Below are 14,580 nucleotides of genomic sequence, written 5' to 3'. Positions count from 1 at the left end.
GCGTTTATCGATAGGTATTCAATGAGATGGGCCGCGAGGTCCACGAATCAATAATTTGACTTTTCACTCTCGCAAGTTGGAAGTTTTTTTGGTCAAAATAGAAAGATACAAAATACAAATCCAAATCAGATACAAAGCGTTTGTTGTAGTTCACGAAAGAGATAGGTACAACATGACAATTCACAATCAGCACACCGTTACATTAAAAAACTTATAACAACAATATAGAAAACATTAACAGAGACGACGAAGACAATTTTGACTTGAGTAAGTCTACTACTAGGCATTGTTAGCCTGTAATAACCCGTTTCGAATCTGCGTTGCCACATCAGAAACTGCGCCGGGACCGTGAGGAATAAACACCGCCGAGGATTTGGAGGTTGCTCCGATATCTCTCATTGTGTCGAAGTACTGAGTCATCATCACCATGTCCAACACATCTTTCGCTGACGTCCCTGGCACGTTACCTGCGAACCCTAGAACACTGTCTCTCAGACCGTCCACGATCGCTTGCCTCTGTCTAGCGATTCCGAGTCCCGACAGGTACTTGGACTCGGCTTCACCTTCTGCTCTCTTTATCTGTATGATTTTCTCTGCCTCTGCTTTTTCGTTCGCCGCCACTCTCATCCTCGCCGCTGTAACAATTACAGATTTTAAAACCAATTAACCAACAATACTAATCAATAAGTATCCAACTTTTGATTTTGGGTTTTAAGATTTGGGGACTTACCGGCGTTGATTTCGTTCATGGCACGTTTAACCTGTTGATCAGGCTCGATGTCGATGATTAGGGTTTGAAGGATCTCATAACCATAAGCAGTCATGGCTTTGTCTAGCTCTTCTTCCACTGATTTGGCGATTTCATTCTTCTGCTCGAACACATCGTCCAAGTTCAGTTTTGGAACACATGCTCTGATCACTGAGACCCCAGAAACAAAACAAGAATTCAATAATTTGACCAGCAAAAAAACATCACTTTATCATTGTTAACAACAACTTATAATAATACTCTGTATTGAGAAGGACAAAGAAGGAGATACCATCAAAGACGTAGGCTTTGATTTGGGTGGTTGGATTGCTGAGTCTGTAAAAAGCATCACTTGCCTTGTCAACCAAGACTCTGTATTGTATGGATGCAACCACAGTCACAAACACATTGTCCTGTTACAGGATCAAAGATGAATTTAGAAGAAGGAGATTTGTATATACATGTGTGTTTAAAATGTGTTATAGTTACCTTTGTTTTGGTTTCACATTGAACATCGAGTTGCTGGAGACGGAGAGTTAGTGTACCGGCGACGTAATCACCGATGACCCATGGAACAAATTGGAGACCTGGATTCAGAACTTTTTGGAATTTGCCAAACCTCTCCTTGATCGCCACATCTGATTGCTTCACAAGCACGCAACAGAAAAGATTCCCCATTAAATCTTACAAAGAACTAAGAAGAAGATTATGAATGGATTAAATATATGTCTCGGCCTCTGTTTTGTTTCTCTCTGTGAGTTTGTGGGATAGAGGAAAGTCGCAGGAGAGCTATCTATATATTGATAAGAGGAAGAAGGTGATCATGTCAAGATGTCATGTAACATTCCTCGGAAATTTCCTATTTATTAATTATTATTCAGTAGTGTGACATTTTCATTGAAATGTCAAGTAGTATATATCTTGAAGAACAATAAATTATTAAATTTGATAAATATTTGTCATTCTTAGCGGTTACTCTTCTTTTTTTTTTGGTTAGGATTATACTTAGTTTATTAAACCAAATTTCCTTTATATGTCATTTGCAAAGTTAGAGACTAGTGAGAAACATATTTGAAAAGTCAAAGAAAATGTCACTATTGAACAATTATTAGATATGCGTTCCAATAAAAAATTAACAATGTGGTTTCTATTGTAGCTGTTATATGGTTTCGAAATAAAAATAACACAATATGGTTCTATTATATCTATATTTTGTTTGAATATTAAGTTGTGTTTGTTGGAAAAAGGTGGAGGGGATTACCGAACTTTTGGGAAACTTGAAAGTTGGAACGGTCCTTTACTCTTCTTTACTAGTTGAACTTGAATGTATATTGTTTTAAAATTAGTACTAATAAAATTATGATCAAGATAAGCAAAGAACATTTAAAACCAAACAAATTACGACCAAAAACTAAGGAAATTAATTGTATAATAATTCATTTGAATAAAAGTCGTTGGTCCTTGAGGCTCGCATGGAATATGAAGAAAATGGATAATGTTCTTGTATTTGAGAAATTGAATAATACTTTAGTAATAATTTTCACGTAAGAAAAGTTGTCATTATGACATGTCTTTTTGTATATTTTAAATAATTCGGTTATCTATGTGAAGCGACAAAGTAGATAAGTCCAAAAACTCGCAAAGAGGAAACAAAATTCAAACTTTCAAAGCAAAATGTCATCCACATTATCCAATACCCCTTCTTGATATGTACTAAATATCTTATTATACTAGTGGTAGTAATGACTAATGAGGAAGAGGTTGTTTTACGTATTGGTGAAGCGATTGTGAAAGTGAAAACGACTAAATAATACATTATGATGACGACAATATTACCCCTAAGAAGACAATTGTTCAATAATACAACAGACGAAAACACATGAGGTCACAAAGGTAACATTCACAAGTTGGGATCTTCTTCAGAATAAACCTTAAAAATCGCCTTTCTTTTAAAATCATCGGGTTAAGAAATATCGATTTGTTGTTTTACATTTGTTAAGAAGAGACGTTCTTGCTTACGTCACAGGAAAGTGCAAAATCTCTAAGTAGTTGCACCTTTAGGCTTAGGAGATGGAATCTGATGACGATAAGGGGAGGAACCAGCTTGACCATGAGGACTAGACAGAGTTCGAAACACAGGTTGCCCATTTCTTGACCCTAATCCACGACCTGACCCTGACCCTGACACAGATTTCAAACGTTCAGCTTGCATAGTCTGGAAGTAGTAAGACGTGCTAGCCATGTCCTTGAGATGTGGGAGAGGCTTTAGGATTTCCACCACTTCACTCATTTTCGGTCTTATTTTGGGGTCACGGCTAAGGCATTTTGCTGCAAGCTGTGTCACTTTTTGAGCTCCTTTCACCGAGAAATGACCCTCAAGCCTCGGATCAAGTAACCTGTAGAATCTTCTTTTGTCCAGGAGATGTGGTCTCGCCCATTCAACAAGGTTGTGTTCACCATTTGGTCGGTTTTTGTCCATAGATCTTCTACCAGTCAGCATTTCAAGTAGAACCACACCGAAACTGTAAACATCGCTTTTTGATGTCAAGTGACCTAAGGAGTCAAAAAAGGACACTAGTTATAGATATAATCTCAAACCAATAATGAACATTGATGCATATATGTCAAACGGGCAGTATCCAGCTCGGTCTCTAACTTTCTATATTCAATCATATAGAGAAGAAATAAGCAGATGAGTGAATGAAATCCTGAAAGCAAAACAAGACTTACCGGTCATTACATACTCAGGAGCAGCATAACCATAAGTGCCCATGACTCGAGTAGACACATGGGTTTTGCCTTCATCAGGAGCATCTTTGGCAAGACCAAAATCTGATAATTTAGCATTGTAGTCCTGAAATTGGAAAAATGGTAAGAGTTTAGAGGCAAAGAAACAGACGTGTATATATAGATGTTGATTTAGAGGAGAGGAAAACATACTGCATCAAGTAAAATATTTGAGGTTTTGAAATCTCGATAAATGACCGGCTTTAGAGCTTCTTCATGAAGGAAACTGAGACCCTTTGCAGCACCTAATGCAATCTTCATCCGAATTGACCATGGAAGAGGCAACGACCCTTTAATTCACAAAGAAAAAGGTTTAACATCAATTATAACTGAGAAGATAAATCATACAAAAGCATTATGCCCTTTTAAACACACTTTATACACCACAGAATCTTAAAACTAGTAGTACTAAGGATGTAAGGGATTTAGTTATTGATCCGTGGTTCAATGTAATCAACTAATCAAGCAATATAAACCATCTAAGACTGCACTAAAAGGTGCCAATGTTCCAAATTTAGCTAGATGCAGTCTTAAAGGTTCCAACTTTAACAATATGGAGTAAATACATCTTTAAATTGTAAACACTTGTATCGAAAACATAAAGGGAAAGAATTTAGCTTGCGTATAAAGAACTTAGGGCTGTAGTAGTTTCCTTACTTCTGAAAAGGTGATTCTCCAAACTTCCTCGGGGCATAAACTCATAAACCAGCAGCCTTTGATCATCTTCGATACAATAACCCACCAGTTTAACAAGATTGGGATGGAGAAGATTGCCGAGATAATTAATCTCAGCCTGCAAACACACAAACAGGAACCTTTAGTTGTATGCTCAGTTTTAACAATGGAAAAGGAGGATATATGATATGGAAGAAGAAAAAACAGAGAAAGAAAGATCTTACAAGCCACTCTTTATGACCCTGAAGTCCATCAGGATTTAAGGTTTTGACAGCGACAGTGAGGCCAGTGCCAGGCTTAACAGGAGCAGTCCCATTCTCCTCAACCCATCCTTTAAAGACACAACCAAAACCACCTTCACCGAGAAGACTTTCGGGTCTGAAATTTCTAGTTGCAAGCTTGAGATCAATGAAAGTAAACTTCTTGAGGTGAGAATAGAGCTTAAGTTCTTCACTAATCATAGGAGTGGACAAAGAGCTTTCAGCATTGCTAGTTGTAGTTGTAGAAGAAACTGGACCAACCGGTTGATCATTTGATTTCACAGTTGCGGACTTACTTCCCACTGGTAATCAAAACAAAAAAGAGTCAATTAGCTACAAAAAATGTCACTTTCAAGAAGACAAGATGGAGAAAGGAATCATTTTGCAAAATTGTAAAAGAGCCAACTCATCAAATTAGTTGAGCTAAAATTAGGTAAACCAACTACAATGACATTGAGGTTTTGCTCTCAGTTTGTCAAATGGGGGAAAAAAAACCCTAGATGGAAACATAACTCTTGTGTGACAATTATAGGAAAAAATCCACAAAAAATTAAGAAGAAACATTATCATCTGAAACTGGAAAGGAAGGGTTTTTATTTACATGGAGCTGGGAATTGTAGAAGAAGAGGACATACCAGTGCTTGAAGAGAGAGTGAGAGAACTCTCAACGTCTGATGTAGAAGACACGCAACAAACCATAAACTTAAATTTGACCCAAAACCCATTATTAGATTCTTTACATTCACTGTTTCTGACATTGTTCTTCTTCTTCTTCCTTCTCTTCTTCTTATTCGTCTCACTCTCATTAGCTTTCTCCGATTGCCAATTCTCCATAACTTTGACAGAATCTAAATCCATCTCTCTCTCTCTCTCTCTCTCTCTCCCCCAAAAAATAAAAAAAGGACGAAACTTTGATCAGACCACAATCGAGAGAGGTAAAAACAGAAACCCTAGAAAATCAGAATCGCAGTTGTAAAGAGAGAAGAAGTAAGATTCACTTGTTGGGTTGGGGGAGAAAGAAAGAAAGAAAGAGAAAACGAAGGGAGGTGGCGTAACTTTAGTCAAAAAGGGAATTTGATGTCTGTGTGAAGAGAGAGATGAAAGAAGAAGAAGAAGAAGAAGAAGAAGAAGAAGAGACGGGCAAGAGAGAGAGAGAGAGATTGGGGCAGCAGAATCATATCATAGCATACATAGCATCATGTGTTTGTTTGCTAACTCTCTCTCTCAAGTCTCAACAGTTACAAAACGCATATTACAATTTCGTATCCTATTGTAATAATTTTTTGTAAACTATCTCTCTCTCTCTCTCTAACCAGTTTTGTTCTAGAATAAGTCGTTTAATATCCCAATCAAATTTATATAGGAGATTGATGTATTCAACTTCACATTTGAAATGATTTATATAGAGTTTATAAATTTTAGGTTATTCAATCATAGATTTTAAAAATCTTTTGGAAATCTATTATTATTAAATTAATGATTTAAAAATCTAACTTTAAAATATATTGTTATTCAATTATTGATTTTAAAAAATCTTTTGAAATCTATTATTATTTAAGTAATGATTTAAAAATCTACAATTTAGACCTTTAATGATTTTTAGAGATTTTTTTTTGAAAACTTAAAGAAGATTTTTTAGTAAAAATTACTGAAATTTAAATCTCATAGTTTTTTGTAAGATTTAAAAGAATTTAACAATAAATCATATTAATTTCCCTAAAATCATCAAAATCATTTAAAATCTCATAAAAACTCAAATCACTTAGATTTACTATACCGTTTTTACTCAACTTGGTACTATAACAATTAGTATTAACAAATATTCGATGTTTTGAGATTTTTGCCGGAAAAAGAAGAAAATCTATTGAGATGATGTAACTAGGATTTAATTTGTCTGTGCTTCTTTCGAAAAGAAGCTCCTCTAAATCTAATCAAAATTGCTTTTCATTTTCACTTTCTTCTTTTTCGATATTAGTGAAGCTTAAACCATTTTTTATTATTTTTAATTAATTTTTACGGTAAGTGCCAAAATCATTAGACTGTTTTTTTTGTTTGTTTCATTCGGTAACTGGCGAAACAATTCCTATCCAAAAGATCCAGTGTAATGACTAAACTAGAACAAAAAAGAAAAAAGAAAAAAAGTGCTCATTTATAGAACGTCACGGGTGACTCATTTATGTTCCATGTAATCATATCTTAATTCAAACCCAACTGCATCAGTCCCTTTCAACACATTGACTATATATATCATATTCTTAGTATACCCAAATATATATAGTTATATATACATAACAATCATGCTGAATAAAAGAAACAGCTATATTCAAAAAAAACATTCTAGCAATTTTGGGAGGAAAAGGAAATTCACATAACATGTCGAGAAAAAATATAAAAGATGACTAAAACTGCACAAACACAAGCGTGAGCAAATTTATGTAGCCAAAATAAAAGAGTAAAAAAAATAAAATTGGTCTGCCTCTGCCCTCAGGTCTTTCCATTAGAGGATGAGTTCTTATAGTTGTGGAATAGGTTAACGAGACGCTCGAGCACGGCCGCGCTTTTGGAGAAGTAACCTGAGAAACCCACCGGAGTGGACGCCGGAGGGAAATCTTCCGCCGGCATGGCAAAAGGACGAACCATTTTCTCCATCGTCTCGAGTGTTAAACAAGAACCAACCTCTTGAAGCCTCTCTGGTCCCATTATCGGAAGTGTGTGTTCCCTTAGCAATGACTCTGCCTCGTCGTCATTATTCTGCATGTTCTCACAACAATTAAGATCTTCAAAATTGTTCCCTTATTTAGTTTAAAACAAAAACAATAATCCCTCTTACCTCTAAGGGAGACAAATCAGCTCCACGGCTAAATGTAAGCTCAATGCGGAATCTCTTCGGGTCTTCAAGTGATACCTGCATCGATTTTTATGGTTTCAGAAACTGATCAAGGCCATGCATATATATTGAATCATATGATGTGAGAGTGAAAGGGAACCTCAGTGTTCTCAAATAGCCTTAGGACAATGTAGCTCATGTAATCAAGTTCTTTAGTTTTACAAAGACGTTCCAAGGCGTTTTGGCAGATGAGACTTTCTTCTCCTTGAAGTGATTCATCGAGGTTACAGTATCGAAGGACATTCATCAGCGAATGAATATGCGATTCCTGTTCCAATTCATACAACGCAAAAAAACATATTAGTTTTCACTCAAAGACACTTAAACAAGCAATGTAGTAAGGAGGAAACTTACAGATGTGAAGTACAGTCGAGTCCGCACATGACGTTCAGGTGTCTTAACATTTGCATACCTAAAAGGAAATGAAAAGCAATTAGTAGATAACACCTGTGTAATATTCAGAAACCAAAAAACATATTAGTTTGTAGAAAAAGCAAAGAGCCAAAGACTATTACTTTGGATCTAAACGGTATTTGGTTTCCTTATCATCATCTTCATCTTTATCACCTGTGCCAGGTCGTCTCAATTCATCGGTACTGATAGAAAGCCTTGGTTGACTATTTCTATCTTCTTTTTGGGACGCAGATAATGACAATGAGACTTGTTCATGGCTTTCTTTCAGCTCAGCAACACTCATTGCTTCTTCTCGAGTATTCCTCAAGTCTATCAAGATTTTCCCCATTAAGCGCCGAGCAATCTTTGGTTTTAAAGGAAACAAAAAATATAGATATAATAAGTTGTGAGATCCTCTGGAAAAATATTCTGAGAGAGGAAAATAACTACACGTAGCTAGAAACTGTCACCTTTGAACCGATTTTGAGCTTTTGTTGTGGATTGATGCCATACTCGTTTGGGATGACACCATCTGCAAGCAACTGCAACCACATAACTTTTTATATGCAAGCACAGTCAACAATACAAAGATAACCAACAATGGTCATAGTTTCAATCAGGCATGATCAGTAGTCACAATGCCTTAGAAAACAATGCGACCATGCAAACTATTATATGAGTTTCAGGAAAAAGGGAAAGAGAAGTTTTAGTTTGTTTACCTGTGCGACTTTGAAGAGTTCATCTAATCCTTTTAGATCGAGATGGGAATTATGCAACAGGTCGTACCTGGTGGTGAGAATAACACATTACAGCATATTCAGAAACAAGTAACTAAAGCTAGGTGTAAATACACCAACAACACCTAAAACTTACTTGCATGAATCGTAAACATCTGGAATCTGTGTGATGTCAAACCGGCTGCAAATAAACTCAACTATCAGTGATATTCACAAAACTCTACCGGAAAGAAAGATGAAAAATTGAGAAGCATTACTAAATCAAAGCATAGCTAAATCCAAACCCGATGATAAACTTACTCTTTTCTTTCATTGTAGAGGTCCCTTGCGAGTTTTATCCACCGAGCAAACATCAGAAGGAACCCTTCACTACCACATGGTAATCCAGAGGCAATCCGATCACTGTCAATGTTTGTCTTGCCAAGAGCCTTTGCTTGATCATATGGTGGAATTATATCATATGGCTCAGTGAGGTTCTCGTCTTCATCCATTGCAAGTAGTCTTACTTGTTCAGTCACATTCTTGGTTAATTTCACCTAATTATTTTGGAAAGTAATTCAACACATTAAGAGTTTATTTTCTCGACTCCAGTAAATCACTTTTACGAGGGAGAAAATGGCAGAGAAAACCAACTGTAAAATGAGATGTTACGTTGTTGTGCAAACAGACTCATGGCTGGTGATCTCTTTCACGTTAGCAATAAACTAATATATGATGGAAAAGTGTGAGTACCAGTTCACGTAGGAGTTCATGAGCGTTGGGAGGCAGTCCAGCTCCGTCAGTCATCCAAGGGCATTCTTCGGAGGAGACAGGTTCATCTATTATATTTGTGCCAGACGTCATAATCTCGTTCAATCTAGCCTGGGAAAGCACGTAGAGAAGAAATCCAAAAATTATTTGAGAATGGGTATTTGCGGAGACTCTATTAGTAACAGATTGGATCTTGTTGGCCACAAGCAAATGGTTCAGACGAGTTGCCAAAACGTGATTGACACACATTAAAGATGGCTCATCATATATAGCGACAAACCTTAGTCGCTTCCATTTCAATGCTGGCATTATCAAGACCATCCAACATGGAAGAGTCCTTGCTAACCAAAGAAACCTAGAGAAATAAGATAAGAAATTAGTGATGATCAATGACATTGCAAAGCACCACGAGATCTCAGTAAGAGAAAAGGCCAAACCAGGATTGGCGTCAGCTGGCCTTCTAAGTCAAGCAGGCCTTTAGCAAAAGCTGCTGCAGACATCTGTTAACAATGCAAATAAGTATTGAAGCTTGAAGTATATGTTCAAAAGCTGAATATCATATTCTCATCTTGACTACTAAAAGCGTAAAGCTGTACCTGAACACGTCCCTCGTCAGAGCTGTAAATTTTGAGGTCATGACGGTATGTACTATGGAGACGAAGTAAACCAGTCCCTTCACCTACAAGCAAATGCCATTTAATCGTTACAGAGTTAGAAAACATATTGATCATCATAAGTCACCAAACTGATTCAGATGGAAAGTAGATCAAGTTTCCTCACCTGGATACATATTGTTTCGAAAGTATCTACCAAGTTCTTCTGCCTGCAAACGAAGCATACATAAAAAAAAATTAGGCAAGAATACACTAACGGCCTGCAGTTTTGTAGATAAGATGCCTTCATTTAGCAACAGAAATCTTGAATTTTGCAATGTATATTATATTATTTTCTGATACTGAATGGAAGTATACCTGCTTTCTACCAGCGTGTGTTAAAACACCACCGTATTTCAGAACCATAAGGGCCTCTACTGGTCTTTCTTCTTCGCCTTCACCATCGCTTTTTGGTATTTTAACCCACTTCAGCGGCTTCAGTTGAACCTTCCTGTATATACCCGAGAAATGTCCACCCTGCATATCAAAGTTCTATAATATGAGGGGAGGCTAACAGAGGAAAAGCAAAATACCAAACAGAACCTGTAGAAAATTCCCAGATCTATCTTAACATCAAATCACCGTATAGCCAAAAACAAGAACTTATGACAGTAACAGCAGCTGGCCGTGAAGCTAAATCCAGGACGGTTATTAAATAATTCTTTCCAAGGACTATATCCTCTACAATTACAGAAACTTGATTCAAAGAATGCAGCACATAGAAACGGGAAAGTAACAAATGTTGAGACACACAACCTCTTCGAGAACTGCTTTGACTTGCCGAAGCTTCTCAGCATGTTCAAGGTCTTCTGCATCACTATCACTTTCACGACCTGGTCTAAAGATAAAAAAGGAAGACCATAAGGTTCTTACCAGATTTCAACGGTAAATACAGTTTGCAACAGCAGTAAATGAAGCATGCTACTTTGGTTTTAAGAAAACTATGATGGGACAGCAAAAAAAGCCCCTTGGAAGGCTTTGGTGAGCAGAAATATAGCACTACAACGGACGTAGCTCGCTTAAAAACACTTCACAGAAACATCAGGAATGCTCTAGAATAATTTAAGTTATTTCAATTAAATAATGTTACATTTATTAGTAAAGAATTGCGCAGGTGAATATCATTTGGCAAGGAAAAGGCTGGATTGGACATGTTTTTGGTAACAAGAAATGAATAAATAAGTTCAGGGGTTTACCTTGTACGGGGAACTAGCATTCTTGTAGCATCTAATAGATCTTGCAACTGGACGGCACTTTTAAGTTTGGTCTGCAAAAGGGGGAAAAATGACAGAGTATAAGCAAATTAATCAAAGCGAGATGAAGTTGATGATTTAGGAAGTCCTGCGCCTCTCACCTCAGCTCTTGGCTTTCCACCATTGTACTTCAACATGAGGTTTAATAGTTTTTCCTCTGTAACTTTTAGCTTCACTTTCTGTTTGGGAGTTCTATCACCACTTTCATGCAAAACAAAGTTTAACACTTCTCAGATCATGGCTAACCAGAGAGAATGGTAAAAGGAACAGGTGATTATATGCTAGAACATACTGTCGAATAACAGCAATGACACAACGTAGCTCTTCTGACTGCCCAAAAGTGCCGATGATGCCACTTCCCTGGCGAGTTAGTCCTTCATTAGGTTGTACAGGCTCATTGACCTTCCATGGCAAAGTGGGAGGAAGAGTCGATGAAAGATGAGGAGCCTTTGCATCCAAACACATTTTCCTTAGCACACAAGCGGCATCGTCGTAATACCTTACAGTACAAGAGGTTAGTGATTACTTCAAATTAAAAATCACTTTTTAAAAGTATAACAGAGAGGCAACAGCATGCCAGTCTACAAACTATTTCAGCATTCCACGTTGAACACCAAAAACAAGAACGAGGTTCATAACTATCTGGCATCATTTATACCAGCACAGAGTTGAATGTTTGCCATACATTAATGGCCATCATTTTGCAATTAGTGGGTAAAAATGCATTTGCTTTTGTGTTGATTAAGGAAGGCTACTCAAGATCTCTAGGGCTGTGTTCACGTACAGGATTTTCAAACTAAAGCTGTGGCAGCTACAAGTCGGCAATGTAAATGTTAAGCTTATTCAAAAAACTTAACCTGTAACATTGCCATTGCCCTACCCAGATATAAAACGATCTATGGTTTTAAGAGACAAAAATACAAATGCAGAATGCTAGCTTACTTGTATGAATTCTTCACAAAACTCCATCCATTTACATCACAAACATATGAACAGCCCTCAGATCGTAGAAGGTCAAATCCACAGACCTAGAAATGTGAAAAAAAATTGAAGAAATTGCTACGTCGTTGCACAAAATCAGAAAGTACCATTATAAGGGATTACAGCCCTGTAAGACATAAACGAGAGCCACATAATTGGATTCCAACTTACCGCTTGCCTAAATGCAATGCAAACTTCTCTAGCCATTTGCTTTTCAGCAGGTGTAAGCAGTACTGGATATCTCACCTGTTCAATAGATTAAAAATAAATTACTGATCAAAATCTAAGCATCAAAGTTTTAAACCTTTATGAAAAAAACATTGGCAATTCATGCTTTTCATCAAAATCAGCAGACTTTGAAACTCTATTCAAACTGTAGCCCTTTAAAAAGAGGTACATTAGGTTCCATATATGTAACTGTTGGAATATCAATGGAAGACGTACCTCCTTCCCATCTGTATTCCTCATAACAACACCATCTACAACAGGCGACTTTCTTGCTTCAGCATGTGCGTATTCAGGACCCACTGTGTAGACCTGTGTTAACCAGGGAGATTGTTAGTTGACAACTCATGAAAGGTTTAAGTTGTCCAAAAGATAGGACTGAGAATGAGCTTATCAAAAAAAACATGTAGATGGCAAAGGATCACAACCTTGACATCAGTTCCTCCAGTGGCCATAAACTCCTCGTATATATAAGAGCCTTCTCTCCTTACCCTTCTGACGTCAGGATGAAATTCACTTGATCGGTTCCCAATCTATAGTAAAATGGGAACAAACAAAATATATGAAGCAGGATGGAGTTAATCCGAAAATACAATAAATTATTATGACAATATTAAAATAACTAGTTCAATCCAGAGCAGAGAAGTTCTGCGAAGAGATGCAGTACCTTGCGAAACAATTCTTTCATGCCGCCACCTGCTGAGCTAGGGTAGTATATCATTATACTATGGTCATCCCCTATACACGCATAAAGGATATCAATTGTTAGCCGATAATAAAATAGATCTACAAATCAGAAGATAAATAGAACAAGGAGGATATCCAGTGCCATAGAACAACCAATGGCATTATATGAGAAAACAGCCAAAGGCGAGCTCATGGAGGGATAGCTAATAAGTTGTGAGTGAAAAGAGAGCCAGAGGCAAACTCACCATTGACAGGCTTTTCCACAAATGGCTTCCAGAAGCGTTCACCATGGACCTCAACAAAATCTTCTTCCTCGACAAAATAATCAAGGTCTTGATTTGGTACCGTTCTATTGACACAGGCATACCTAGGAACTGGGATGCCATACATCTCAAGATGCTGTAGAGGTGCACATAAACAGTTAATTTTATTAGTAAATAGGAAAAGCATGCAACTCTTCTTTGTCGCCAACGCTGAATCACTTTGAAGAATTATCAGAGAAGCAACTATGTTGCAGTTAAGAATGCTTACCTCATACACCTTCCGGCGGTCATGAAGAAGATACTGGGGATCAAGTTCATTCACTAAAAATGGCCTGAATAACAGAAGTTGGAAACATCAAACCTCAGAAGTCAAACTCAATTAATTTGCACCCAAAAAAAACTAAGGTAAGATAGGCTATTTATTGAGGCAAGAGCAAGAAATAAAAGGTAGAACTCACTTTCTTAAAGCAGCATATGCCTGAGCCTTCTTAAGAGGATATCCAGAGGAATGAAAAGCAATCAAGCAGTCACAAATGGGCCAACTGAAACAGCAAAGTTTCTTGTAAAGTTATAATTTCAGTATATACTTTTGTACTTGATATATATATATCCAACAAGACTTTATCCTAAAAGAATCATGCATAACAAGAATAAACGAGTATACAAGAAAGTGAAAGGGCCAAAAACTGAGCTCTATATGGGTACAGCATACCTTTCTATAGGATCTTCAAGTATAACTTTATCCCCAAAATGTAAGATCTGCGAATAAAGTTGCGACACAAAAGTGTCTATGAGATGAGATCATAAAAGAGGAAATGGAATATACCAAAGAATCTACAAAGACAAAGCGTAAATAAAAACTTTCTTAGGCAGACACTAATGCCAACAACTTGGAAAGGCAAACAAAAAAAATAAAGTTACTCAGAAGCAAACATCTTCCAATAACATTAGCCCAAGAATCACAAAAGTAACAAACTGTCTCCAAAAGAAAAGAACAAACTATAAAACAAGGTCTGCTCCTGGATTAAAAAAGAGAAAGAAGAAGGTACCTCGAATTCACCAAAGGACTCAAGTCTGTCGAGAATTTCGCCCATGGGAGCTGAGAATACCTATAAACAAGGAACACGAACCATATATGAGCGAGAGAGAGAGAACACATAGATAGTACTGTTAAAAGAATTAACCAAGAGAGCTCAATAAAAAACATATAAAGCATCCGAATCTGTTCGTCAGTAGAAAAGGGCGAAAATACGAACAGCCAAAAAAAAAAAAAAAAAAAAA

At 36.9% G+C, this 14,580-nt stretch overlaps 3 protein-coding genes across 3 annotated transcripts in view; all 3 read right to left on the bottom strand.

Annotated features, from left to right (window-relative positions):
- LOC104744230 (hypersensitive-induced response protein 3) lies at positions 105-1,532 on the bottom strand. Its single transcript, XM_010465244.1, has 4 exons — positions 1,238-1,532; positions 1,041-1,161; positions 731-919; positions 105-635 (listed from the first exon to the last, which is right to left on the bottom strand). Exons 1-4 carry the CDS (start codon positions 1,424-1,426, stop codon positions 280-282), a joined length of 855 nt encoding a protein of 284 aa, XP_010463546.1. The 5' UTR covers positions 1,427-1,532; the 3' UTR covers positions 105-279.
- LOC104744229 (receptor-like serine/threonine-protein kinase At3g01300) lies at positions 2,570-5,742 on the bottom strand. Its single transcript, XM_010465243.2, has 6 exons — positions 5,106-5,742; positions 4,435-4,772; positions 4,193-4,328; positions 3,689-3,825; positions 3,479-3,602; positions 2,570-3,301 (listed from the first exon to the last, which is right to left on the bottom strand). The coding sequence occupies exons 1-6, from the start codon at positions 5,326-5,328 to the stop codon at positions 2,790-2,792; spliced, it is 1,470 nt and encodes a 489-aa protein (XP_010463545.1). The 5' UTR covers positions 5,329-5,742; the 3' UTR covers positions 2,570-2,789.
- The window catches only part of LOC104744228 (inositol hexakisphosphate and diphosphoinositol-pentakisphosphate kinase 2), an 8,445-nt gene continuing 638 nt past the window's right edge, over positions 6,774-14,580 (bottom strand). The window contains exons 3-31 of the mRNA XM_010465242.2: positions 14,349-14,408; positions 14,012-14,058; positions 13,758-13,841; positions 13,568-13,631; positions 13,282-13,435; positions 13,017-13,087; positions 12,778-12,882; positions 12,569-12,661; positions 12,296-12,370; positions 12,086-12,171; positions 11,436-11,642; positions 11,245-11,344; positions 11,087-11,157; positions 10,647-10,728; positions 10,209-10,367; positions 10,018-10,060; positions 9,834-9,916; positions 9,675-9,737; positions 9,518-9,592; positions 9,220-9,348; positions 8,788-9,023; positions 8,624-8,668; positions 8,470-8,536; positions 8,221-8,292; positions 7,873-8,114; positions 7,712-7,769; positions 7,458-7,625; positions 7,301-7,375; positions 6,774-7,221 (exon numbers count right to left, since the gene is read on the bottom strand). Coding sequence (XP_010463544.1) covers positions 6,955-7,221; positions 7,301-7,375; positions 7,458-7,625; positions 7,712-7,769; positions 7,873-8,114; positions 8,221-8,292; positions 8,470-8,536; positions 8,624-8,668; positions 8,788-9,023; positions 9,220-9,348; positions 9,518-9,592; positions 9,675-9,737; positions 9,834-9,916; positions 10,018-10,060; positions 10,209-10,367; positions 10,647-10,728; positions 11,087-11,157; positions 11,245-11,344; positions 11,436-11,642; positions 12,086-12,171; positions 12,296-12,370; positions 12,569-12,661; positions 12,778-12,882; positions 13,017-13,087; positions 13,282-13,435; positions 13,568-13,631; positions 13,758-13,841; positions 14,012-14,058; positions 14,349-14,408 — 3,081 coding nt within the window. The 3' untranslated portion in view covers positions 6,774-6,954. The remainder of the gene's footprint in view (positions 7,222-7,300; positions 7,376-7,457; positions 7,626-7,711; positions 7,770-7,872; positions 8,115-8,220; positions 8,293-8,469; positions 8,537-8,623; positions 8,669-8,787; positions 9,024-9,219; positions 9,349-9,517; positions 9,593-9,674; positions 9,738-9,833; positions 9,917-10,017; positions 10,061-10,208; positions 10,368-10,646; positions 10,729-11,086; positions 11,158-11,244; positions 11,345-11,435; positions 11,643-12,085; positions 12,172-12,295; positions 12,371-12,568; positions 12,662-12,777; positions 12,883-13,016; positions 13,088-13,281; positions 13,436-13,567; positions 13,632-13,757; positions 13,842-14,011; positions 14,059-14,348; positions 14,409-14,580) is intronic.

This window comes from Camelina sativa, chromosome 15, assembly GCF_000633955.1.
Source record: "Camelina sativa cultivar DH55 chromosome 15, Cs, whole genome shotgun sequence".
Classification (NCBI taxonomy): domain Eukaryota; kingdom Viridiplantae; phylum Streptophyta; class Magnoliopsida; order Brassicales; family Brassicaceae; genus Camelina; species Camelina sativa.
The sequence above is the reverse complement of the archived record's forward strand: the minus strand, read 5'-3'. Positions and strand labels throughout refer to the sequence as shown.